The sequence below is a fragment of the Syngnathus floridae genome, chromosome 12 (assembly GCF_059516105.1).
Source record: "Syngnathus floridae isolate MCC-2025c chromosome 12, RoL_Sflo_1.0, whole genome shotgun sequence".
In the NCBI taxonomy this organism is placed as follows: domain Eukaryota; kingdom Metazoa; phylum Chordata; class Actinopteri; order Syngnathiformes; family Syngnathidae; genus Syngnathus; species Syngnathus floridae.
Window position 1 is genome coordinate 8,863,310 of NC_142424.1, and position 27,337 is coordinate 8,890,646.

At 39.1% G+C, this 27,337-nt stretch overlaps 1 protein-coding gene across 2 annotated transcripts; it reads left to right on the top strand.

Annotated features, from left to right (window-relative positions):
* Nucleotides 1-105: 105 nt before the first annotated feature.
* stxbp1a (syntaxin binding protein 1a) lies at nucleotides 106-26,889 on the top strand. 2 transcript variants are annotated; one of them, XM_088391113.1, is made up of 21 exons: nucleotides 106-207; nucleotides 951-1,125; nucleotides 7,555-7,604; nucleotides 8,009-8,090; nucleotides 8,196-8,272; nucleotides 8,988-9,066; nucleotides 9,739-9,842; nucleotides 10,930-11,078; nucleotides 11,748-11,832; nucleotides 11,977-12,107; nucleotides 12,199-12,306; nucleotides 12,413-12,473; nucleotides 12,735-12,800; nucleotides 12,883-12,963; nucleotides 13,257-13,395; nucleotides 15,492-15,601; nucleotides 16,586-16,687; nucleotides 17,349-17,434; nucleotides 18,082-18,236; nucleotides 20,491-20,648; nucleotides 25,229-26,889. In XM_088391113.1, the coding sequence occupies exons 2-20, from the start codon at nucleotides 1,089-1,091 to the stop codon at nucleotides 20,598-20,600; spliced, it is 1,812 nt and encodes a 603-aa protein (XP_088247239.1). In that variant the 5' UTR covers nucleotides 106-207; nucleotides 951-1,088; the 3' UTR covers nucleotides 20,601-20,648; nucleotides 25,229-26,889. The 2 variants fall into 2 exon arrangements, with proteins under 2 accessions (XP_088247239.1, XP_088247240.1); XM_088391114.1 differs by lacking the exon at nucleotides 20,491-20,648 and having other exon boundaries at nucleotides 109-207.
* Nucleotides 26,890-27,337: the final 448 nt, after the last annotated feature.

Genomic DNA, 27,337 nt, shown 5'->3' on the forward strand with positions numbered 1-27,337 from the left:
CGGCCCTGCCTTGGGTGTGGCCACGAGCTGCTAGGTTTCTCCACAACAATTACATTGTATGACTGTATCATACTATTGTTTGAAGATGAAGGCCACCATACAACCTATATGAGGTTTTGTTATGTCATTCCTTGCGCACGGCACGGTCCGTAAACGCCGGGTGACATTTTAGGTTCATTTCAAACGATTACTTCGCAGGGTGGCATGGTAAGGCCGATTCTATTGTTTCATTGTGGTAGAAATACAGATTACCCTCATTTTCCCCTTATGCATTCTAATGTTCATGCGGAAAGATCCATGCTGCCCCCTTGTGGACACTTTTTGTATCATTCAAACACACTGGTTAGTTATTTTAGTCATGGCAAGCATTTGATACCCTACTACTTGGTGTTCTCATCGCTGGGTCGCCCAATAAAGTCTTGCATCAGTAGTAGGACAGTTTAATTTTGGGATATAAGTCAAGAGACGAGGGCGCTTACCATCAATGTCTGTCTGCATTAGTTGACATTTGCGTGACACTAGTAGCTAACTAGTACCCGTGACGTGCTGGATGTCACGGTGACTCCTAATTCAGATGTCAACGAGTGTGTAGTTCTGATTCACTAAGTAGTAATGTAATTCTTCTAGGGCCCCCTCGACACGCGTAGAAAGAAGAACGTCATTAGGCATTACGTCGTTTCACCCATGTGCAAAAATATATTAAGTCAAGACATATTTGATCATTTATTCCACATTCTTAATATCAGACTTCTTTTTTTTACTATAGTTCCGTCTTTCTATCTGATGTGTAGGTTTTGCTGCCTACCTAATTATGTGGTTGGATGGTTTACCGTCACTACCAGTCGACAATCCACCTTTCTAACCACGCATGATACATTAAAGTGTTTTTTCCCTAAACATACAACATTTAAGTGTTTAATGGCTCATAAGACTTTTTCCAAACGCCCCAGTGGTGTTGCGCAAAGGGCGGAAGGATACGTTCTGACGTCTACTTGTGAAGGCTCCTCCGCAGTGATGGGAGGAGGTGAGCACCGGGTGGAGGAGGCGGACTAGAGGAGGAAGCACTCGACTCTACACTCGGCACCATTATGGCACCTATCGGATTAAAGGCGGTGGTCGGAGAAAGTAAGAATCTGCATTTTATTGTTCCGAATTAGCATTAATGACCTTCTTCGGTGCAAATGTATTTGTTGCTGTTTTTAAGTAACTGGATGCAAGTGGTTATGAAGGATGAGGATGAAGGTGGTGCTGTTGACGTCTCACTGTAAATGCTGTCGTGAAACACAGCAGTGAATGTGATGGAGGTAACCCGCAGAGTCTCGGTGGTCTTGCTGTGCTCTTGCGGCGGCTATGCGCCAATGTCAATTCGGCATGAACGATCAGCGATGAACCACTGATGACTAATGTAGAAACGCCAATACGTCCATCCTTTCAGATATAACCTGCGTCTAGTCCAGCATTAATATAATCACCGCATAGTTCTGCCTGGATAGTAAGCGACGTACACGATCTTATTATGTTTTGATTGGCTCATAGTAACAGCAATCCTAATGTCATTATAATTACCGTGTTATTTGAAATTGATCCCCAGAGGTTAGTGTTTTCGGCAGTGCCTCACCCCTGATGGAGGATGTGGCGCTTGCGTAAATTGCAGCACTTGGATACAAGCATCAGACTGCTGCATGTCTTCATGGCGGACGATACCCAAGACTACTAAATTGCCTTTAATGGCCGCAATGCAAGCGATTGCCCGCAATCTGCATGACATGCCAAAAAAATACATTTACAAAAACAATCCAAGCATTCTTCACCGCCAGTCCCGATTTATTTATTCACGAGAGGATGTCCCGGTAGCTTCTGTGCGTTTCTGGTGCAGGCTCAATATGGAGGCGCAGTGTCATTCTCTTCTTGGGCCAGGCCCACTGATGCAAGTATCGGTGGTCTTGCCAGGCCAGGCATGAGATGATCAAAGTCACTTATTTGTAATTGATTTGGGCATGAATTTATTTGCTTGTCCTATTCTTATTCAAGTGCCTTTTCAGGGAGAAAATTAAGATTAGCATCATTAGAAATTATATAATTGAATTATGATGCTTCAAAGTTAAGATCACATTTTGCACCTTGGAGCTATAGTTTTATGACAGCATAATTACTACATTTTATTATTAAAAAATAAATAAATCATACTCTGTGTTAAAACATGTGTAAATTGTCCTTTCTGGAGCTGCCGTCCAATTTGCATTACATACGATATTGGACTAATTGCATGCTATTCTATTGAGCGATGAAAATGTGTTTGCCCCTGAATCTTCCAACATTCACTGTGAACTAAAAGTAGTTTATATAATTTCACAAATAATAAGCTTGTAAACAGGTTCATTGTGTAGCCTTCAATTGACTGATATAGAATGTACATTTGACACAAATGCAAATGTTATATTTTTGTGACATCTTTGCAGAGTATTTTATGATATTATATCACTAAATCACAAAATATTGCACAATACACGCAGGGATTCCCTAATGATACTGGACTTGTTCAGTATAAATAACGTCAAATAACGTCCTGAGAGAATCTGAGCAAAAACTTCCACAACCCCGAATTCTTTACTTATTAAGGCTTTGTTACCAGCTCATGTATAATTCTGCATCTAAGTAAAGCCAGGCCCTGAATTCTCAAGTGTTTTTCAGACCATTCTGAACTTGGCACTAGGAAGCAAGTAGTCGCTGGGCCTGGGATGCAGAGGGTGACACCTGCACTTTGTATAGCTGAGGTGAATGGTGGAGGGGATGAGAGGAGGGAGGGCCGAAGAACCATCATGGGTCTTTTCTGCAGCAATAGATGTAGAAGCTGGGGATGGGGGATGGGCAGTGTGCAGTGCTTCAGGAAAAGAAGGAAAATGAGGCCAAGTGGCCAATCGCATCACACATATTTATATAGATATACTAATATATTATATACGTATACATTATATACATATATATTAGTTTGTTGATTGGCAGGAACAAATCATGTGAATTTAGTATTAACAACTACAAAAAAAACATCCTTGCCCTTTGCTGGCCTACTCTCATAAGCACAAATTCTACACAGTCACCTAGCAATCCTACTTCTATGGCGATTTGCAGAGCTACCAAGATATTTTTACTCAACCCATACCTACATAAAATGTGTATGGCCTCTGTGTCGTGGTCAACAGGTTCATAAATTGATTCTGCCACGCATGTTTGGACAGACACATTTATACATATCTGATTGGAAATGCAGGCAAACAAGAATGGTTTTGGTAAAATACCACGACTGGAACAATCCCCATCACATGATCCCAAATCTCAAAAGAGTCAAGTTTTGGTGTAAAAGATCAGTGAATTGACGCAAGAAAGAATACACGGTGTTGCATGCACTCTAGAATTATAAAGCTGCAAATTGACCTTGGAAACATCACTGAACCACAGCATCATACTCGTCTGGCTTTAGTGTCTGCTGCAGCGCTTGCAGCCCTCGACCCTTTGTGAATCATGAAGCACGCACATATAGATGTTGACTGTTAATTCACAAACGTGCATGTGTGTGCACGCGTGCGCGCGCGCGCGCACACACACACACACACACACACACACACACGCACACATGCACACACACACTAACACACACACACACACAAACATAATTGCTGTGGTTATAGAGCACAAAGACAGTTCTAAAATCAGTTCTAAAATCAGGCTTATACAGCGTACTGTAATTATACGCTGAGGAAGAGTGCTGCGTCAGAGCTGGTAGGCATTCTCTCTCACTTTCTCTCTCTCTTTCTCTCTCACTTTCTCTCACTGTCTCTACACACACACACACACACACACACACACACACACACACAAGCACACACACCCACACACACAGTTCTACGCATAATAATTTGCAGAAAATTTCATGAAAAAAATAACAGAGGTCATAAAAATAACTAACTTGAGTCAGACAAAAGTAATAATAAATGATTATTTAAGGAAAATTAACCAATGAAATTATTAGTCAAACGCGGATCAAAGAAAATACAGAGTCAACGAGTTTCCACCTTGATGGATATTAAGAAGTTCACAGATGCAGAAGAAACAAAAAAGGTGGTGGAGTCAAAGTCTATTTTGAAAACACTACTGAGTAGGTCAATGGTGATTGAAAATGTGAATTTGTGACAGTCGAAATCAGTCTTTTTCTATCTGTGACTATGAAAACAAATGGCACACGCACCCTACAGAAGTTCTGTATTGAAGAAGAAAGATGAAAAGCCACACTGGGGACACACATAGTACAAAACCTATTCAGACTGAGACAAAATAACCTTGAGCTGTTGATATTTGAACACCTGCAAATTAGCAGGAGCTACGTACATGCTACGAGTGGCTGGTGTCAAATACAGGAACAGAAATCTCTCGTATTATGTCTACAATACAGGCTGGTGCCTGTGCTGCTGATGAGTGCAAATGTTACAAAATCCCTTCAACACTGTTGTCAAACGTTGATACCGAAATACATAAACAATATTGTGGAATGTTGAATAATACATAAATGAGAGAGAGTTGCAGTCTTGACGGCGCACCAAGACAAGAGCAGATCTCATAGTGGCAGGAACAGGCACTTCCCAACTGTATCATAAGCTATAGATCTTCTAATTTAGGTTCTCAGTGCAATCGACCAGACTATCTCCACTCGACGTTGACCCTCATAGAGTTGCACCTGTAAAAGAGCTGAAAGGAACTAAATCTGGCGCCCTTGGAAACGAGGGACTTACAGCCTTGGAAAGGAACCTGAGGGCCAAGAGCAGAGAAACCAGAGAGATGATGACAACGCTCCGTCTTGGGATGTCTGAACTCAATAAGAAAGTGGTCAAGTTACAGGAGGCCACCATGGGAGACGCTTAGCTGTGTGATTGGTCGGTGCAAGTGCTGCCTGTTGCTGCGGACGATGCCCGGGGTGCCTTCGGGATTATGACTCCAACCCCCATTGAAATTGATTAAACTGTCACAGTTGTACTCAAATCAAACTGTTAAAACATTATAACTAAATCAACGTTGCATTGCTGTATTCAAAACAAATTGATATCAATTGTTATACAAACTTCCAGTTTTATGCTGTATTCAACTTTTTTTGTTTCTCTCTTTTTGGGATTATGGTACGTAGTATTATAAGTAATCCCGTATTTTCCGGACTATAAATCACAGTTTCTTTTCATAGTTTGGCCGGGGGTGCGACTTATACTCTGGAGCCACTTATGTGTGAAATTATTAATACATTATTATATAATTTCACGTTATTTTCACATTAAACCGCAAGAGGGTGTTCTAGGCCTGTATTGATAATTATGTTGATGAGTCTGACGTAAGCAATGCGCCGCATCTTCTACCTTCGGTGTTAGCAAAGTTTTTTTTAAATTTCATTGGGATTTGTCATTTGAAGTGACACGGATGGTTTGGAAAACTTGTTAGCATGTTATTTATGCTATAGTTATATGAATAACTATTAATATGTTGTGTCAGGCACGTTCTCAGTTCCTCATTTGTGTTTATATAACGTTAGTATACCGTACCGTTCAGCCTGTTGTTGCCTATTCATGCCTGTTCTTGGTGTTGGATTTTGTCAACTAATTTTCCCCCAAAAATGGGACTTATACTCCAGTGCGACTTATATATGTCTTTTCCTTCTTTATTATGCATTTTATGGCTTGTGCAACTTGTACTGCAGAGCGACTTATAGAATAACAACAAAACAACAAACAAAACAAACAAAAAAGTCAGGCATTGCTTTTGAATTGTAGTTCAACAGAAATATTTTTTAAAAACAAACCCATGAAACAGTGCTGGACAAAAACTGTAACGGAGGTTCTGTTATGATCTGGCACGGGATGAAGAATCTGGGCAGGGTACAGTGAAATTTAAGACAATCTAGGCATTCCCAAGAGAAACGTCCTGTCAGAAAGCTCGGTCAGTCAGATGTCAGTCATTTTTTAAAGATGATTGCTAAAAAAAGAATAGGTGGACATTGTCATGGCCTTTGTTTCTTTTTTGAAGGTTCAAGCGTAAGGATGTATATCCTGTTAAACTGGACAGGACATAGATTCTAAGGCTTTTGTGTGTGTGTGTGCGTGTGTGTGTGTGTTGTGTTTTGGTTGACACAGCTGTTGCACTGTGTTTGATCAGGTTCCTTTCCCTCTGTCAGAGTTTCTTATGTTGTCCAAACAACTATCTACATACCAATCACATTAATGTTTCCTAATGACATGTTCAGGAGCTTTATGTTAACTCCATGTGAAAAGAAGTGTTGCGCCTGTTATAATATAATTTGCAGTGATTCTGTGCTAACCCAAAAAAGACAATGCTGCAGTGTAATTAAAACACGGGTGTTCAGTAAAACATGGAATTATATACTATTATATATTATTATATACTATAATCCAGTAGTTTGGAATCAAAATCTGTACTTCATTTGCAATATTCCAGTATAGTGACAGTTATGGTTTTGCAGCATTCATCAGAGAGACAATATCAGCAAAGTCCTGTTATGCAGAGCCTGAGGAAATGTCAGCTCAAGAGGAGGAAATGGGAGAGCAAGTGACGGAGGGCCCCTTTGTTTGTGGAAGCTTCTCATACTGTGGTGCTGGAACCACTGATTCTTGGAAAACAAGAGACATTTTAAGATAAAAAGTGCCTGGTTTAGTTGTCTGAAAGACATTTTTTTTGCTTTGTGTGCTAACAGAAGAGGTTAAGCCGCACCCTCAGTGTCATTTAATGAAAGTCATAGTGGGCTAAATTGGGACTATTCCAGAATCACCTTTCCCACAGGAGGTCAGCTACAGTTCCTGTGACTCACAGGGGTCCGCTTCCCAGAGTCCGCCAAATCCTGTTTTTCCCTTCTTTCACTTTTATCTTTTTGTTGCTGCCAGCCTCTCCACTTGCTCTCAAATGAACCAATAAACTCTTAGGAATGTATCAGATATTGTTGATATATCATTAATATTGCAAAGGACTTATAGGGTATTATGATCACATGACAGTAACTCTGTATCTTGTTCCAGAATAGAAATAAAGTAGATAAATCCTAATACAACATAGTTAGGAAAGGATCAAGCTCATTGTTGCATTTACCTTTGATACCTGCCATTGGCTTGTGCTGATTAAAAGTCCTTAACTTGTGCATGGTTTCTTGTAATAGTTGTAATACGTTCATTTTGTCTTCACTTATAGATTATTTTACTAGTTCTTTTATCACAGACAAATTATTTAGGTTGATTTACCTGACATGTTTCAGCGTGTACTTCCGTGTGCAGTGTGCATGCTGTTATTCTGTGTGCAATTTAGAACAAATAGCATCTACTTATCTTCTTGTATTTACCTCAGTTAATGTATCCACACATCTTTGAATCTATGTTTTATAATAAAATAATCAACATGGATTTCATAGCAAGGTGTGTTGTCCATGTAATTTGTACATAGGTCTTGTGTCAAATGTATTTCCACACAACAGTACAATATTCTAATTACATTTTTTTTTTGTGTGTGTTGTAGAAATTATGAATGATGTCATCAAGAAGGTGAAGAAGAAGGGAGAATGGAAGGTGAGAAGCTACTTTAATTACGATACAGTTCCCACGTTAAAAAAAACAAACAAAGATGACCAGGCATAGAATGTCCACTGTGACTACTGTGGAAACTCTGTTCTAACTACATTAAACTGTGGTGACCATTGAACATCCGTCCCACATCTCAACAGTGTCCATTCAACATGCACTTCCCAACAACTTTGATGTATTTCATCTCTGTTGTTGTCAATAGTTGCTTGTCTTTATCTACCATGCAATTGTTTTCCCCCAAAATTGCTGGGATGCGTTCCAGCTCAACTGCTGCCCCAAAGAAGGACAAATGCTATAAAAAAAAAAAATTGGTGGATGGATAGATTATTGCAGCTTTTTGTACTGTGGGCTGGGCTACATTAAGTATGTATGTTATCTCCTGTTTCCAGGCCCTGATTGTGGACCAGCTCAGCATGAGGATGTTGTCCTCTTGCTGCAAGATGACAGACATCATGACAGAGGGCATCACCAGTAAGTGAAATGTCCTCACCCGACGTATTTCCATTTGAAATTGTACTATATGGATTTTTCTGCATCTGCAACTGGTATGATAAAGTTCCTATGCAATTCATCTAGTTGTGGAGGACATCAACAAGCGCCGAGAGCCTCTTCCCAGCCTCGAGGCCATTTTTCTGATTACACCTACAGAGAAGGTGAGGATGCACATGCTCTCTCTCTCTCTCTCTCTCTCTCTCTCACTCTCCTCATGGCAATTCTAAACTACACCATGGATTCACAACCCTCTATTTTTCAAAATTATACACACGACATTTTTTTTAACTTTCATATTGCAAAAGGTTACAATTTATGTTAATTAATGTATGAACGTTTCATTATATATAATATAGGCTACACAACAAACTAATAAATAACTAGGTTAGAAATCGGAGATTAGTAAAAATACTAGCAACAGCTCTATTTTTTAAAAAGTGAAACGAATTTCAGTTTTAGTACTGACACATAAAGTCGATGCACACATTTTCTTCACAGGCCAAATAAAATACACTGCAGGCCAAATTCGGCCAGAGTTTGACACCCCTGGTTTAGCCCGTCAGCATAGACCATTGCCTTTTGATTGCATTTCTCAATACCTCCTTTGTTTTGTTTTTAACTGAAAGAAATTGCAATGCACCTCTGCCAAAAGTACTTCCCTACAATCCCATCTGCAGTAATAATAAATAATACTCGTGTAACAGTACAACTGTACTTTCTATCAAAATGAAAAAAAGTAGTTTCATGTTGGCATTTTTTAGGTTTTGGTTGGTTAGGTTTGGGTATTTTTTCAAATGTTAGCTGTACTTATTCCTCGAGGAGAAGCAACATCTATTGAGTAGCGACAGTGTTCTCACAGCTCTTTTTCTTTCCCAGTCCGTCCATACCCTCATCGCTGACTTCAAGGACCCTCATTCAGCAAAATACAAAGCAGCCCATGTTTTCTTCACCGACTGTGAGTATTTGCAAGATGGCCCAATTTATTGGTTTCACAATTTCCAACATTTTACCATTTTTTTTAATGTTATTTATTTATGTTTTTATTTCATTTATTATTTTACTTTTGTTTGTAAATGTGCTGCTTATTTATTATTTTCCATATTATTATTGTTTAAATTATTTTTTGGGGTATTTTTTAATTTTTTAATTTCTCTTCATTTGGAACACATTTATAGCCACTAATTAGAGTCAGTGTTAACAGTCTGTTAATATTTGGACTATTACGCTTCCCTGATTATGGTTGATCAGAATAAGAATAAAAAATAACTCCTTTATTGGTCATTTAGTGCTTATTGATTTGTATTTTTGATCTTGCATGATTCAGATTTTAAAATCTGCTAATACAGTTGCTTGTCTGTTCCTTGGAAATGACACCAAACATGTATGTGTCACAAAAGAGGCAGGGCAGCCAAATGTAACACAAGAAAGATTTATTGATATTGGGGGGGCGGGGGGAAAGCAGAGATGTGGTCGAGTACTGGCAAAACCGTGGGAGCCTGCAAATTACGTTGATATGGGTGATTCAATAATTTGCGTTACTGCTTGGATTGTCCAGGTACAGCAGTTGAAAAACCCAGAGTGCCGTATTCCTAAAACATTCTTACGGTTGTGTTCCTTCCCTCACCAGCTTGTCCCGACCCTCTATTCAATGAGCTGGTGAAGAGCCGCGCTTCCAAAACCATCAAAACACTGACAGAGATCAACATCGCCTTCTTGCCCTACGAATCTCAGGTAATCATAGTAATTTCATTCGATTTCAAAATTGGATGAAAACAAAATCCAAAGTGGTTTATTCAAATCCCTCTAAGTCTTGATATTTCTCAATGAATGTTCAATTCTCTTGGTCAGACACGCTTGTTCGAGTGACTGCGCAAAGGAACTTAGAAATATTTGGAGCGGTGGACCTCCAGCGGTGTCAGTATTTCTTATGGTGCTGACGTCCAAGAGTCAATAAAAATGCAAGCATATGAGGGAAAAAAATGTGACACAGCCGAGCCTTGGCCACGCCCACCAACAGCCAATCATTCAATGCTAGGTAGTAGACCTCCCTGATTCAGCCTGTAAATCTACAAGAAGGCAACGATTTTACAAAAAAAAAATGTCACGGGCGAGAATGGACATTGATACATACATATAGCTGTGTACCACCTGAATATATGACAACCAACTTTGGTGCTCTGATAATTTAACAGAACAAAATTTCTCACTGAGTAAGATCTGAACCATTATAGGACTATGCCATTTAGTCCTACCCTATTTTCCAACCTGTCCAACATATATTCGATGTACATATATTATGTGTAATCAATTCTACCCAACAACCTAATTCCCCCTCAACATATATTTGGTATTCATCCATCTCAGCTGGATGTTTTTTCTTGACCCACAATGCTTTGCTCTCTCCTGTCTACTGTTATTAGTTCAGAGTCAGTGATTTTCTGCTCCAGGCAAACTGCCGCTTAGCCACACCTACATGCCCATGCATAGTCCCCTTTTGGATAAGGCGAGAGCCACACAGCAAGTATTCGCCTATTGTGGCAGGGCTATCATGGGGACCCTTCTGTGGTGCAGAAGCACGGTCATGTGACGGTGCGCAGATGGTATGGGAGACTACAGGGATGGTTATTGACTAAGCGGAGGAGAAGAGAAAAAACACAAGCGGAGAAAGGAAATTAGGCAAGGACACGAGAGATGGGAGAGGAATAAAGGTCGGCTGGAAAGAGACAAACATCGACAAGAAACAAGGCAGAAGGATTGTCAAAATGGCAGGAGCTGATAATGTCAACCCCGTCTGAGTTGTGTTGTTATCTGTGCACAGGTGTACTCTCTGGACAATGCTGATGCTTTCCACAGTTTCTACAGCCCTCATAAGACCCAGCTGAAGAACCCTGTGATGGAGAGGCTGGCTGAGCAACTGGCCACACTATGTGCCACACTGAAGGAGTATCCTGCTGTCAGATACAGAGGGTGAGCACAAGGGGACACTGCTAAATGGCCTTGGAACGGAGTCATGTTAGTTTTCACTTTATGTCTTGGTGCGACAACGAGCTACTCACATTAATGTTTTGTTGTGAGGCGATTAGAAAAATTTGACTAAAAAAATTTGGATGTCATGGAAAAGTTTGTTTTCCACAATTCCATTCAAAAAGTCATATATCATAGGTTCAGGTTCCACAATTGAAACAGTTTCAAGGCTCAATTTGTACATTGTTATTATTCACAAAATGTTGGCTTTCCACTGATGAAATCCACAAAAACAGGAATTCAAAAAATTTGAATCCACAATTTAAACAGTTTCAAGGCTCAATTTGTATATTATTATTATTCACAAAAGTTGGACTTTTAGCTGATGAAATCCACAGAAACAAGAATTCAAAAAATTTGAATCCTGTGAAGAAATCAGAAAGTACTTCTCAGTTATTGTAGGAGAAGAAAAGAAATTAGGAACACACCAAATCAATCAAAATGTTGTATTTTCAAAACATTAACCCTCGTTACTTGGTTGTGGTACAGATAATGGATGAATAGATGGATATACACACGCACACACACACACACACACACATGCACACACACACACACGCACACACACTGTATTTGTGGGATTATATTTCTGTCTGTCTGTCAATATATCAGGGACTACAAAGACAACGCAACCCTGGCTCAGCTTGTTCAGGATAAACTGGATGCCTACAAGGCTGATGACCCCACCATGGGAGAGGTGAGTCTTCCCTCTACCTTTGTCCAAATTTGTATCTTTGAAGTATACTACCCTCCAGTGAGGTAGTTTCCTGTTTTCTCCTTCGACCAAGTATTTATTAATCATTCTATGTCTATGTTTTAATTGATATCTTTGTACCTGCAGGGTCCAGACAAGGCACGCTCTCAACTTATCATCCTGGACAGGGCCTTTGACCCTGTCTCACCTGTCCTGCATGAGCTCACTTTCCAGGCTATGGGCTATGACTTGCTGCCCATTGAAAACGACGTCTACAAGTACACAGAAATAATCGCTTTTTAGATGCAATCAAAGGCATAAGCGTCAATATGTTTGTCATCACACATTTTCCATTCTGTTTTTGTCCAGATATGACACAAGTGGTATCGGAGACTCTCGTGAGAAAGAGGTTCTTCTGCATGAAGACGATGACCTGTGGGTGAGCCTGAGACACAAACACATTGCAGAGGTGTCTCAGTGAGTACTTTTCTTATTCATCCATCCTCTCAGTGTTTGTAATGCTGTGTCCACGATCACACTGTATCAACATTATGTTTTTTTTGGGGTTTTTTTGGACATAAAGGGAAGTGACACGCCAGCTGAAGGAGTTTTCCTCCAGCAAGAGAATGAACACTGGAGAGAAGGTAACATGAATCATTCAACAGCTCTCGGTTCCCCTTGAATAATATTTGTTTAGCATAGCAAGATATTTTGGACAATTTTAAGAAACAGTGAGGCAATTTTTTTTTTTTTTTTTTTTACTATGTACACATTTACACTTTTAAATTCCAAGAGAGAAATGGTGTTCTAATACTTGTCTCAGTTGTATAAATACTGTACTGTATAATAAAACTGATTAGTTAATTTGTGATTAGCAACCATTGATCTTGCTGCTCGTTCAACAGACCACAATGAGGGATTTGTCCCAGATGTTGAAGAAAATGCCTCAATATCAAAAGGAACTCAGCAAGGTGTGGTTATTTTACAATGGGTGATTTTATTCATGTTGTCCTTGTTTATGTGGGAATGCTAACTATGTGTTGCGATTTCCAGTATTCCACTCACCTGCAGCTTGCTGAAGACTGCATGAAACATTACCAAGGAACAGTCGACAAGTTGTGCCGTGTGGAACAGGTGAAGAGGGAGCAATGTTTTCACACATTAAAATAAAACAAAAATGATCATTGTACATTGCAACATTTCTTTCCCTTAAGTTTTTGTTTTATTCAGTTAACACACCTGATTGGTTAGAATAATCCTCAAGTTGAGTGAGATTTGTGGTTTCTATCTTGACAGTGGAGCCTGCTCATTGTACTGTATTACGTATTCTGTGGACTGGTGGGATCAAATTGCATTATTTTTTCAAGAGGGTGAAGAACAAAAAATAGACACCTGGACACACAAACATGTTGAGTTGTGTGTTGTAGGACCTTGCGATGGGCACGGATGCTGAGGGAGAGAAGATCAAAGATCCCATGAGGGCCATCGTGCCCATTCTGCTGGATGCCAACGTCAGCACATATGACAAGATCCGCATCATCCTGCTCTACATCTTCCTCAAGAATGGTATGGGGAACACAACACAGTTTATATTTACTACAGTATTATTAATGATTACAGTATATATATATATATATATATATATATATATATCATCATCATCATCATCATCATGTATGTATGTATGTATGTATATATATATATATACATATATATATATATATATATATATATATATATATAAAAATAACACATTATGGCATGCCGTTCAGGAAATTAATATTTGAATATATTGAATGAACCTTGAATATATTGAATGAACTTCGGAATATATTGAATGAACCTTGAATATATTGAATGAACTTCGGAATATATTGAATGAACCTTGAATATATTGAATGAACTTCGGAATATATTGAATGAACTTCGGAATATATTGAATGAACCTTGAATATATTGAATGAACTTCGGAATATATTGAATGAATTTCGGAATATATTGAATGAACTTCGGAATATATTGAATGAACCTTGAATATATTGAATGAACCTTGAATATATTGAATGAACTTCGGATTATATTGAATGAACCTTGAATATATTGAATGAACCTTGAATATATTGAATGAACTTCGGAATATATTGAATGAACATTGAATATATTGAATGAACCTTGAATATATTGAATGAACTTCGGAATATATTGAATGAACTTCGGAATATATTGAATGAACCTTGAATATATTAAACGAACCTTGAATATATTGAATGAACTTCAGAATATATTGAATGAATTTCGTAATATATTGAATGAACTTCGGAATATATTGAATGAATTTCGGAATATATTGAATGAAACTTGACTGACGTCATCATTGCCGCCATCTTGTACATGCATTTTGTTGCTGCCGCAACTATGAACCAGTCAGCTCGCAATATCGTGTCAGCTATTCTTAGCAATGATGACATTGTCAATGCACTGGCGAGTGCTTGTACCACCCAAAATCCCCCGGAGACACATCCATCCATCCATTTTCTGAACCGCTTAGTCCCCACGGGGGTCGCGGGCGTGCTGGAGCCTATCCCAGCCGTCATGGGGCAGTAGGCGGGGGACACCCTGAACTGGTTGCCAGCCAATTGCAGGGCACACAGAGACAGACAACCAATCGCACTCACACTCACACCTAGGGACAATTTTGGAGTCTTCAATCAGCCTACCAAGCATGTTTTTGGAATGTGGGAGGAAACCGGAGTGCCCGGAGAAAACCCACGCGGGCCCGGGGAGAACATGCAAACTCCACACAGGGAGGGCCGGAGGTGGAATCGAACCCGCACCCTCCTAACTGTGAGGCGGACGTGCTACCCAGTGCGCCACCGAGCCACCCCGGAGACACATGCCCAGCAATATCATGCTTTGGACGAAGAAGTCCAGGCTGCTTTTAATCGGGGCGGTTTAATGTCAGACAATATTTTCACGGACCATATTCACGGCTCAACGTGCGGTTTAAATTAACCCTACCTATTCTTACCTCTTCTGTCTTGGGCCCTTTCTAGTGAACGGGCGTAGATTGTACAGGGGGGCTGTTGTGGGGCACTGCTGTGAGGTCGATGGCAAGCTGAGGTTGCGATGATTAACAGAAGCCTGGTCTGTTGTGCGCCCAGGTCTGCATGCCATAATATATATATATATATATATATATATATATATATATATATATATATATATATATATATATATATATATATATATATATATATATATATATATATACATTATTTTTGCTAACATCACTTACCAGGCCTGACACCTAGGGTCAGTATCCTAATTGTCACGGGAACCCAAGCAGGGAGGCATAGACTGCAGGAGCCTCAAAACTAATTTATGTTCCTAAACAAAAAGGCATAGTACCCCTCACTAGGACAAATGAAAATAAAAAATGGCCAAAGTCCAACAAATAAGCAAAAAAATGGACAAACAAAACAAAATCTATTCTAAAGCAAATCATGACAATAACCAAAGTGTAATGGCATCTTGGCTCAAATAAGCAAAAGCGATCATAACTGCTCCCCTGTCCGTATGTCATAAAGTAAAAACTACTCATGACAGACATATTGTGCGCAAGGTGATTTCATGTCATATGTAAAATGTATGTGTGTCCATAGGCATCACGGAGGAGAACCTGAACAAGCTCATCCAGCATGCACAGATTCCCCCTGAAGACAGTGAAATCATCACCAACATGGCACATCTGGGAGTCCCCATTGTCACAGACGTAACTCTCTCAACTCTCTTCTTATGACTCCTCTTTTTGATCATACGCTTTAATTCGAATTATAGGAACAAAAAACATACAAATACTGTGCCATATACAGTATGTTATGTAAATACGTAAATAAAACATGAAAGTATAAAGTACTCAAGGATACACATTTTTTTACAACTGGACATAAAATACTGTACACGATTACCGTATTTGCCGGTGTACAGGTCGACTCGGTGTATAAGTCGACCCCCTAAAATTCGACGGAAATTTACGATTTTATGATATATCCTTTGTATAAGTCGAGCTCAATTGTTGCATTATATTAAACTTCAAAATTCAATATGCGAAATTTATTGACGAAATGTGTTCAAATTCCGGGAGGCCGTGCGCATGCGGCTGTTTATAAGCACCGCGGAGGAGATCGCGGCCGGCGAGCTCGCGCACGCCGCCCGGCACCAACGGGAGGCCGGAAATAGCTCCAAGCCGAGCGGATCGGCACTTTATAAGCACCGCGGAGGAGATCGCGGCGCCTCATTGGACTTCCAGCGGCCGGCGAGCTCGCGCACCCGCCCGGCACATCCGGGAGGCCGTGCGCACGAGCCAAGTGGCCGAAAATAGCCCCCGCCGAGCGGATCGGCTGTTTATAAGCACCGCGGAGGTGGTCGCGGCGCCTCATTCGACTTCCAGCGGGCCGCGCACTCGCGCACGCCGCCCGGTTCAAATTTTCTAAGTGCAACGCACAATGAGATGCATGAGAAACGGCCTTGGTTACCATCACATTTGAAGCGATGAATACGAAGTTAAATTTTATGACTCGGTGTATAAGTCGAGGTCGATTTTTTTCGGTCGATTTTGGATCGAAAAAGGTCGACCAATACACCGGCAAATACGGTATAGATAACAGATAGATGGTAAGTTGTTTCCTATTGCAAGCAGTATTAGCTCATTAAATATGGTGGTGTTACAATTTTTCACAATTTTTCTTTCATTCAGTCAACCCTCCGTCGAGGCAAGAAATTGGACAGGAAGGAACGGGTCAGTGAGCAGACCTACCAATTGTCGCGTTGGACACCACTGGTCAAGGACATTATGGAGGTGCGTTTACAAGTCCGGAATAACTTCAGAATGCGTGGTTTTGATTTTGATTGGGGCACTGGTTAGCACGTCTGCTTCACTGTTAGGAGGGTGCGGGTTCGATTCCACCTCTGGCCCTCCCTGTGTGGAGTTTGCATGTTCTCCCCGTGCCCGCATGGGTTTTCTTTGGGCACTCCGGTTTCCTCTCACATCCCAAAAAACATGCTTGGTAGGCGATTGAGCACTCCAAATTGTCCCTAGGTGTGAGAAAATACAATAAAAATACAAAAAAGTGTTTAAAAACAATAAAGTGCATAAAACTACAATAGAGGTTCATAAAAGTCTTGTGCGGATATTGTAACAATACATTTACTCTTATTTATTTTCTTTATTTTCTTATTTCTTTAAATAAAGAAGAATGTTTATGAAAATCAGTTTGACTGTAAAATGTTTACAAAAGTGTTTAAAAATACAAAAAAACACATATACAGTGTTTAAAAATACAATAACAGTTCATAAAAGTCTTTTATGGATATTGTAACAATATATTTTCTCTACATCGCGGATTTTCACAGATCGCAGGTTGTCTTGGAACCAATTATCCGCGGTAAACGAGTGATTACTGTTTTTATTTGAGTGGATTTATTAATTGAAAAGTATTTGTCTTTTTGTCCCTCTGTAGGATGCCATTGATGATAAGCTGGATACTAAGCACTACCCCTACATCTCCACTCGGTCCTCTGCCTCTTTCAGCACCACTGCTGTCAGGTACACACACACGCATGCACACACACACACACACACGCACGCACGCACACACAGATATGCATGTATTTACAAAGACTGGTTCTAACAAATCAATTGTAATTATGGGTAGGAGATGAGGCCCAGAGCAATATTTGAAAAGTCACTAAGTGATGATGAGTTGTGGAAATGTCCCACATTTGTGACTGGAGAGTGACACTAACCAAATTTCTGTAAATGTTTTGTTTGTAACACAGAGTAAACAAACATAACTGAAAACTTGATAAACTTACTAATTTCGGACTTATTTATGTATGTATGCATGTACTATGTCTGTATTTTCTTCTTTCTTTCTTTCTTTCTTTCTTTCTTTCTTTCTTTCTTTCTTTCTTTCTTTCTTTCTTTCTTTCTTTCTTTCTTTCTTTCTCTTTCTTTCTTTCTTTTTGTCTGTCTGTCTGTCTGTCAGTCTGTCTGTCTGTCTCTCTTTATTGTCTCTCACTTTATTGATTGATTGGTTGATTGATTGGTTGATGGAGTGTTCAACCTTTCCTATTAGACATTATTAAATTCTACAAGTGAACATAATGTTCTCGTGGGGTTGTGAATACTGGACCAGTAAGAACCAAGAAACTCATTTGCACTTGAGGTGACATGCTTGTGTTTCCTGGCAGTGCTCGATATGGACACTGGCACAAGAACAAAACACCTGGAGAATACCGCACCGGCCCAAGGGTTATGGTCTTCATCATTGGGGGCGTGTCCTTCAGTGAGATGCGCTGTGCCTACGAGGTCACACAGGCTAATGGGAAGTGGGAAGCCATCATTGGTGAGTAGTGCAAATGGGGTGGTCAGGGGCTAAAGAAGAACCCGGCCTCACGTGTAGGTCATGGACATGACTCTTGTGATGTTAAACCACACTGTTCACAATATTTTAGATTTTAAAAGGCAAACAGTGGGAAATGTGGATTATCCTCTCTCCAAAATCCAAATTTTTAAATGTTATTATGTATGAAGAAATGTGAAATCCTGTTCCACCACCAACTGACCTATATAAGCATCCAACAGTTACAACTACGAACTTCTTAAACCTGCCATTAATATCCAACCTACAAATGAATGGATGTTTTCAGTATTGCTATTCGGAGCCTCCATTACTGTCGCGATGTAACCAAATAATTAAAAGCAGCGCCTTTGTATCCTTTCCTGTGCATCACCAGTCAACTAAACTGTTAGAACCAGAATCAGAACCACTCAAACCATCTCATTGTTCTGTACAAGATATTTTGAAAGTGAAATAAGTCTATCAGAATATAAGAGTTCTTATATTATGAAGTTTATAAGCAACTAAGCCCTAAAAATCATATCTTCGTCTTATCTGACTGCAAAACAAGATTGAATTAAATGTGAGCTGCGTCGGCTGCAATTAGTTTGTCCTTGACAGACACGTAAAAAATATATATTTATTATCTAATTATTATTATGATTTATTGAAGCATATTCCTCATTCAGGAATTATTTTATTCCTCATTTTTAGGCTACCTCAAATCTTTAAACAGTGTATATTTATATTCTGTACACATTGTGTGTATAATCAACAAATTAATACAATAAACCCAAGTGCTTCTCGAATGTGCGTACCAAGTTATACTACGTACCTAGTTCGATTTAATATTTAAGACACTTTAAAACACAATACAAAAAAAGCCTTTAAACACACTTGGCGTTTTATATCATCAACTCATTTGCATGTCAACTTTTGGAGAATAAACATATTGTTAGTCATACTATCGATGTGATTGCGACCTAAACTCTGTGGAACATAGGCAAGTCTGCAAATGTGGACATGTCGACTGCTCAGGATTCATAATTTTTAAACATTTATGAATCTTAATCGAATTGTCACGTGTCGCTTCGTGATCAATTTAACAATCAATCAAATAAGGCACACGTCTTGCTGCCAGGAATTTTTTTTTGAAAGGAAGCGCAACTCATTTCGCCACCAAGATGCCCCCAAAAATTCACAAATGGGTGATTTCACAAATGTACAGAGCGTCATTGTACTGTATACTGCATACAGTCTCCAAAGCCCCGCCCCCAACACCCCAGATGAAGTTCTTCATTCCATGAGGCTAGTTGTGGAATAGAAAAGAACTAACCCATAAATATAGCACAAAGAGGTAGCATTTGACACTAAGCATGATAGACACATTTTCAATGTTAACTGATGTTTTAAATGTGAATCAAGATGCCATCACACATGCTTGGGAAGTACTCAACAATTGTGCTATAATCATACCTTATAGTGCAGGGGTGTCCAGCTTGGGTCCTTGAGGGCCACTGTCCCGTGTGTTTTAGATGTTTCCATCCTCCAACACATCTGATTCAAATGATCAGCTCCCTGCAAGCTCTTCAGGACTGCACCATTCTGTGGCTTGACCAGTGGGGACAAAAAAAAAAAAAGAAAATGTTGCCTTTGATGATGTCCATCTCTCACTAAAATTGAAGTACAGTACAATTAAAATATTAAAATAAGTATGTTTGCTTACAGTTTAATTGCACTAAAATAAGTATGATTGCTTACAGTTTAATTTAAGCAATGAGCAAGCGCTATAGTACACTTTAAAAATTATTACTGACAATCATACAGGTAAGAATGTCAGGCATGTATTCATTTGTGCCATTGCAATACAGTTTTCAAAAATATATAGTAACTCCAGAATGCAAACTAACAATCCCAATAAAGTGTTTCCGTTTTCTGTGTTGTTCCTTATGTTATATAGCCCTTAATGTTACTCTCCGTTGGACTGTTGATTTGCTGTCTTAATGCGTTTCTGTGCTGCTCTCTTCTATGTTCCTGTTTTGCTGTGCTTCAACTCTTGTCTTTCAAAACTTCTGTTTCCCTGCATCACACTTGTGTGGCAATGTAATGTATATATGTCCTTGTTTGTGTGTTCTGTGAACGGTTAAGTGAGTGTGTATGTAATTTGTTGGTTATTTAAAGAAAAAAAGTTTGTTGGTGAGTGGATGAGGGCCTTGGCATGTGTTGAAAGACGGTGAAGCCACCTCTGTTCCTCCTACAGGTTCCACCCACATGCTCACCCCCAACAAATTCTTATCGGACCTGCAGCACCCCGACTTCCGAGAGTCCACTAGGGTGTCCTTTGAGGACGCAGACGCCTCAGACGAGTGAGGCAGAGACAGATTGGGAGGGAGGGAGAGAGAAATCACACAGAAAAAAGTAAAGGCAGCCACTCAAGAAGCCCTTTCTGAACTATAAAACAGCACAAGGGCTTCCTTGTTCTTCTTTTTAATCATCTAGTAGTGTTTTTTTTTTTCTACCTCCACCACCTCTTCCTCTTCGTAACCCTCAGGGATGGGTACACCGTGGCCTTTTCTCATTGCATGGGCCTCTCTATCAGGGTCAATAGCCACAAAGTCAGCAAAAATCTTTGTTTGCAAACATCTGTGCTCATACAGTTACCTGCAAACATCTGTGCTCATATAGTTACCACTCTCTCTCTCTCCCTGCATCATATTTAAAATACAACTCTATCAAATATATGTTTTGAAATCTGAGAATGGCATGTCTGTCATCACTCTGTCATCACTCACTCTGTGGCAAAGAAAACAGTGTAGGAGAAATGTGAATTAACCTTTTGCTAATTTACTGTATAAAATCGGCCTAAAAAAATCCGTATAAGTCAGGCCCTATACAAAGCACATTGTATTTGTATCTGACAATGTAAGAATGAAACTGAGCAATATCATCAGGCAGAATTTGTGGATGTCATTTTGGTTCTGAATATTACATTCTGTATTGGATCTGAACTTTGAGTCAAAAGGTCCTTCCTGTAGTAAACATGCAAAAGTTAATTAGACACCACGCATGTACTTCAGGGAGTGTGACGAAACTAGAACCACACAAAAATTTACTCTGCACAGATGCTATATAAAGATAAAATTATGTGCTGAAGAGCGCCCATGCTTGAGTAGGTTGTCCAAGCCCCATCCCTGCTGCCTCCTCCTATCATCTCCGCTGGGTGGATTAAATCGCCCCTCGATGGTATAAAGGCTCACCGTTAACCGCTCACTTCAGATTTAATCTACCCCAAGTTCCATCTTTAATATCACTTTTTTTACTGTCTGTTTATAATAAGCTCTCGGCCAACAACAATCACTTTAATTTCTTTCAGGACATGTTTGACGTTTATTGAAGGAAAATCGTCTTTCTCCCTTGACGTTGTGTTGTACAATCATCACATGCTCACATAGCCACGGATTGTCAGCAGAGATCGCTGATCCGTATTACTAATTTGGTGAGGAGGAAACAAGATTTGCATTTTTCTTCTCTACATTATCTGTATGTGTATAATGCATCTCTGCTGACACAGTGTGGCTCTGTAGCATTACTCCACTTGATATGCTTTAGCAACCTAACAGTTACGATACAAATAGCTGCCATTGATGCCAGGTGCTACATAGGCCAAAAATAGCCTTTACCTCCCCCCACACTAGAAACTCACGAGGAAAATAAAATTCACACAGTCTGCCGTAGCAACAGTCCGAGTGAGGGACTGCATAGCGTTAGCATTTCCAGTTGTGAGATACATCTGTGGACAAAATTTTTGGTTTCTCTCTGTTAATGAAAGTGGGAAAGGAAATAACGTGCACCTGACAAAAGTAAAATTACTGCACATGAAAATGAACAAAGAAAAATCTGACTTTTTGAACTATGGTGCATTATCAACCGAAAAACAAACAAACAAAAATGGACAAAAATGATAGTACCCCTTACTATATTTTGTTGGACAATCTTGAGGCAATCACTGCAGTCGAACAATTTTTGGAACTTTCAGTGGGACTTTTGCACTGCCAAGGAGATAATTTGTTCCACTCTTCAAACTACTCCAGTTGTCTTAAGTTTGAAGGGCGCGTGTTTCAGCTTCATCCACAGATGTTCAATGGGATTTAGATTGAGGTTCAAAAAAGGCCACATAGTAAGAAGAGTCCAACGTTTTGCTCTTAGCCATTCTTTGGCATGTTTTGTGTCGTTATCCTGTTACGAGACAAACGAACTGTGACTGAGCCCGAGCGTTCCGGCGCAGGGCAGCACATTTCTTTCTGGAATAAGTCATTTTCAAATAATTTTCAAGTACCATTTTCAAATACCATCATTCTTGTCCAGGCTTGTTAAATGTGTTTATAATAATTATACTGAACCAAAATACAAAAAGTAATGTCCAATTATTATTAGCTAATTTACATTAAAATTTGTATTTATTCTTGACGGATTCAAGAAATTTTTATGACCACTTTAGTTATTATTATTTTTTTTTAACAGAGACCAATTGTTCCAGTTTTGAGCTTTCTTTCATGCTTATATATTTACTTTTACTCTCACACAGATATACATATATGATTACTTTTATTCTGCATGTGAAGGTTTTTGGTTTTAGGAAGCGTTTCCTTGGGTGAACTTAAAAAAAAAAAAATCTTTTTAATGTGTGTGGATGCCTGTGCATGTCTACAAGTGTGTGCGTGCATGTTTGCTTCCACAAATGTTTGCGAGAGAGACATTTTAAGGTTATTTTTGGCCTCTACAGCACCTCATCCCACTCACCTTTAGACTTTCCAAGGCACCAAAGTGATGACTTTTATTTGAAGTTTGCAAACTAAAGTTCTTTAAATAAAACTGATTAGTAGACGATAAAGGTTTTGACATTGTATTTATGTAAATATTATACTGACATGACATGCATCCTTGGAAGGGGTCTTAGATAATATTCTCATTCCCATGTCAATAACCATCTCTCTAAAGAAAACATTAGAGAGCTCATCCCAAATGTAGCCGCTAAAGCGATATCACTTCCGAACAAATTTTTATTTGTGGTTTCGCAAGTCAGCAGTATGTTCCCTCCGGCACATACTGTATTGTACATATTCAACACACAAAAACGGCCATCGCCTACTTAAAGTATTTGTGTTTGTTATGTGCTTTAGGTGTAGATTTAGCCATGTGCAAGAAATCAGTATTGTAGTTAATTTTTAATTAGTCAAAGCGTTGTTTGTTTCTAGGGCACAAAGCAGCATGTTTGAGATACAATTAATCCACTTTGACACAGTGTGACAAACCAACAAAAATTGGACTTGGTGCTTCTTTTTATTTTGGTAATTTTCTGGAATTCATACAAATAATTAACAGTTAAAGTGGAAGAATCATGTCATGCAGCTCTGGAGTGGAAACAAACAACACAAGTTCAAATGTTGTGTACTGTGAGGAGTAAATCAAATGGCCGGAGCTTTTCAAAAGAAAGAACTTTGGAAACAATTATTTGGGAAAAATGCTAATTAGGCTGAACCAAATTTGCCAAGATATTTGCTTTACTCCACTCCTGCACTTGTCAAGTTAAAACAAAACTAACAAACAAAACATCAATCAAACAAAAAAATGTTAAATGTGTCTTCAGCTGTCTTGAAATTTCATTTTACATCATCAACGTTTAATTCTCATGTACTCCAATTGAAACCGATGAAGACCTTAAAGCGACAGAATGTATATTTCTCACCTTCAAATAATTTAAAAATCATTTTGATGCTACACTTTCTTGCGATGAGTACGTATAATTTATGTCATTGATTTAGCAACCCCAGAATCTGAACCTTGGTGGACCAGCCTGGGCACCTTCTCCTTTCTTAGCACTAATGCTAACGTAATGACATATAACTTTAGTGTAGATCTATATGAATTAGTTTCAGTATCTTGTGACCACAGTGGGCAAAAATAAATACGCCACCTGCCACGACTGTAGGCTGAAATGATTTTTATTGTTAATTATTTCATCTATTCAAGTAATGTGTTTGTTAATGCTTAGTTAAACATAAAAACAGTAAGGCGATATTTTTCTATTGGCTGGTCAGCACTGCAAATGAGAATCTTCTCAACCAGATACCGGTAACTTGGATAAATGAAGGTTAAATAATAAAAAGAATAGAAACTTTAGGATAATACAGTATGTAGTAACAAGCGTGTGATGTGAAAGTCTCCCTTTTTCAACATTCCTACATGTAAAAAAAATACACGTTTACCAATGTTAATAGTAAGATACCTACTGTAACTTTAACAAGTAATTGTGAGGGATAAGCACCAAGGCTCGCTGCAAATAGCAAACATCCATGAGTACAGCAAACCTCCATGAGTACTCGACTCACACCCGCCAAAAAAAAAGTCTTCGGATAAAACATGACAGCAAATCCCTACTTTTGTCCAAATGAAGCTCCTCAACTTATACTTCAAAATACAAGAGTTACTTGGCACCAAAATGCCACAAGATGGCACCAAAGTCATACTTATTATTTTTTAAGTCTGAGCAGAAAGGAGCAAATAGCCGAATTTGCCAATGCTGAAACTAAATATGTAAGAGTTGACAAGAAATGTTTTTTTTTTTTAATCTTTGCTTCTGACACCTTTTGTTGAAGCTTGTCCTTCTTTTGGAATAAGCGTAATACTTCCGTTTCAAATCAATCCTTTGAAATGCGTTGACCTGTGAGACATCGTGATGGCGATGACGGTTAAACTGCTACTTTAAATTGCATTAACCCAAAAGTACATTCTGAATCGTCAGTTATCCATTTGACAGATGGGAAAAGCCGTTGTAAGAATAATGCAATGAAGGATCAAAGTCAATAACCGTAGCGACTTTACATGCAGCGGTAGAGTAGTTCTTCCATTGCAAGAGCTGAAAACACATTTTTCCTCTGTGCCTGTGTTCAAACTCATATCTAACTGCAGGCATTTTGTGTGTTTGTATCTGCCCTCAGGATCGACCAACATCTTTACCCCTACCAGCCTGCTGGAGCAGCTCAAGGCTATGAACAAACCAGATGAGGAAGTGACAAGTTAAAAATCCCCTCCCACCCATCAGCCAATCTCTCTCCTCCTTACTTTTCCCTTTACATCAGCCATTCCTTTCTTGTGTGCACATCTTGCTTGAGAATACGTTTTAAAAAGTCATCTAAGATGACCCCAAAAATATATGTTTCAACAAAAGAGTAAGTATTCTCATGTTTTGCAAAGTATGCAACAAAAAAACCTGATATAAAGATCTAGAAAATATGGCCATTTAAAAGGGAACATACCAAAATGTAATACTGTGTGCTATAAAACCTGCGAGAATATGTCAAACAAAATCTATCCTTGGTCGCCTTGGGTCACCTGCTTTGTGTCAGTGTAGTGAAAGTGGGTGGAGGAAGGGTGTGCCGCTTGTAAAATATAGCATATCAATCAACATGCAATACATATAAAAATATATTTAACCAGAGAGGAGTCACCCCCGCTGCCCATTTGAGATGTTTGTATCAAGTAGCATGCTTGGACTTGTCTGGACTGTTAACTGTGTTTGTACCCTGTGTGGATGTTTTTGGGAGCTAGCTTTCCCCTCGAAGATGTTGTGTTTGGATACTCTACTGAAAGACCGTTCCACTTTGAAAACTTCTACTAAAGCATCCACCAGTCAGCCCGAGACTCGGCGCATTAGTTCAGACTATGCAAATTCACCACACGAATGCTTTTGCCGTCATGTTCGGTTAGCGCTGTCGTAGCGCTCTCACAGACGATTTTAAGTGAGAATTGGGAGGTTTTGAATCCTACATGAGTGTCGTTTGACTGAGAGCTAACAATGGACAAAACTAAAATGGAGTAAATGATACTAAGTGCTTCTGAAAGCTCTGTCCGTTGGTGATTTTGAAGAGAATCATTCATTCCTTTCCGACTGGAAAGTCAAAGTATTTGAAGCATCCCAGCCAATGTAATGTTTTCATGTGAAATGAATCTTTCAAAAGGCTTCTTGTATTTCAGTATTGTATCCTGTCAGTCTTATTATTGCTTCGTAGTGATGTTTCATTGGATCATGCACTGTGTAGTGTTGTAACGCCATATGTTGCTGTTTAGCGTCTCACTGTTGACTGGTGATGTTTCGGACTGTGAAGTAGTGCTAACGTTCCTTTATTAATTCCAATAGGATGCCGCTGTATTTGCAATGTTTTAGCTGTAGCTATTAGTTGGAAAACAAATGGGGAAAAAAAGAAATATATACATTTTCTTTGCCTGATTTTTCCTTTGGTGCAATGTAAATCTTCTCCAATGATGAATGGCTTTGCAAGACTTAAAAAACAAACAAATAAACAAAGCATTCATTTCCTCCATCCCTTTCCTCTCCTCCAGCCAAACAAGTTGAATATTGCACTATAACAAGTTTTCCGTGCTGCAAACGCTTACTTTTTTTTTATTTATTTGCTGTTCGGTAGAATTAACTGCTTGATTTCTTTTGGAATTTATCTGAGAAAAATATCAGCACATTAGTCTGTCCTTAAACTGTTTAACTTATTGGGAATGTATGTTTGCGAGTGGTGAAGCACAAACAATACTTCCATGTGTAACATAGTATATGTGCTAAGGCTGTTGAATAAATTGGCTTCCAGTACGTTTAAGACTCTAACTTATTGGTCATATTTGTTGAATGAACAGTGCAGTCTTGATCACACAATAAGTATATATACAATTGGATATTTAAAGGTAACATACCATGGTTATAAAACCTTCCTTTGATTGATTAAAATATGTTAACAACAGAAGGATTGTCCAGCTAACCATATATAACACGTAACAAAATCAATCCCCTCACAATATTTATGAACACATTTTGTAAACAAGCACTGCAGTCAAGGTAAGCTGTAAGCTAATGCTAGCGTTAGCGAGAAGCAAACAAATGCATTTAACACATTATTGTGTTCCCCTAGAATCCTTGAGTTATTTGGACTACAAAAGTCTCTCAGTAATAAAGATGGCAGATTTCCGAAACCGTTTGGCCGCACCCTTCCTTGTTTGGTAGTGCCGCCCCAAAGACTGTGGGAAAAAATAGGCTTGTGGAC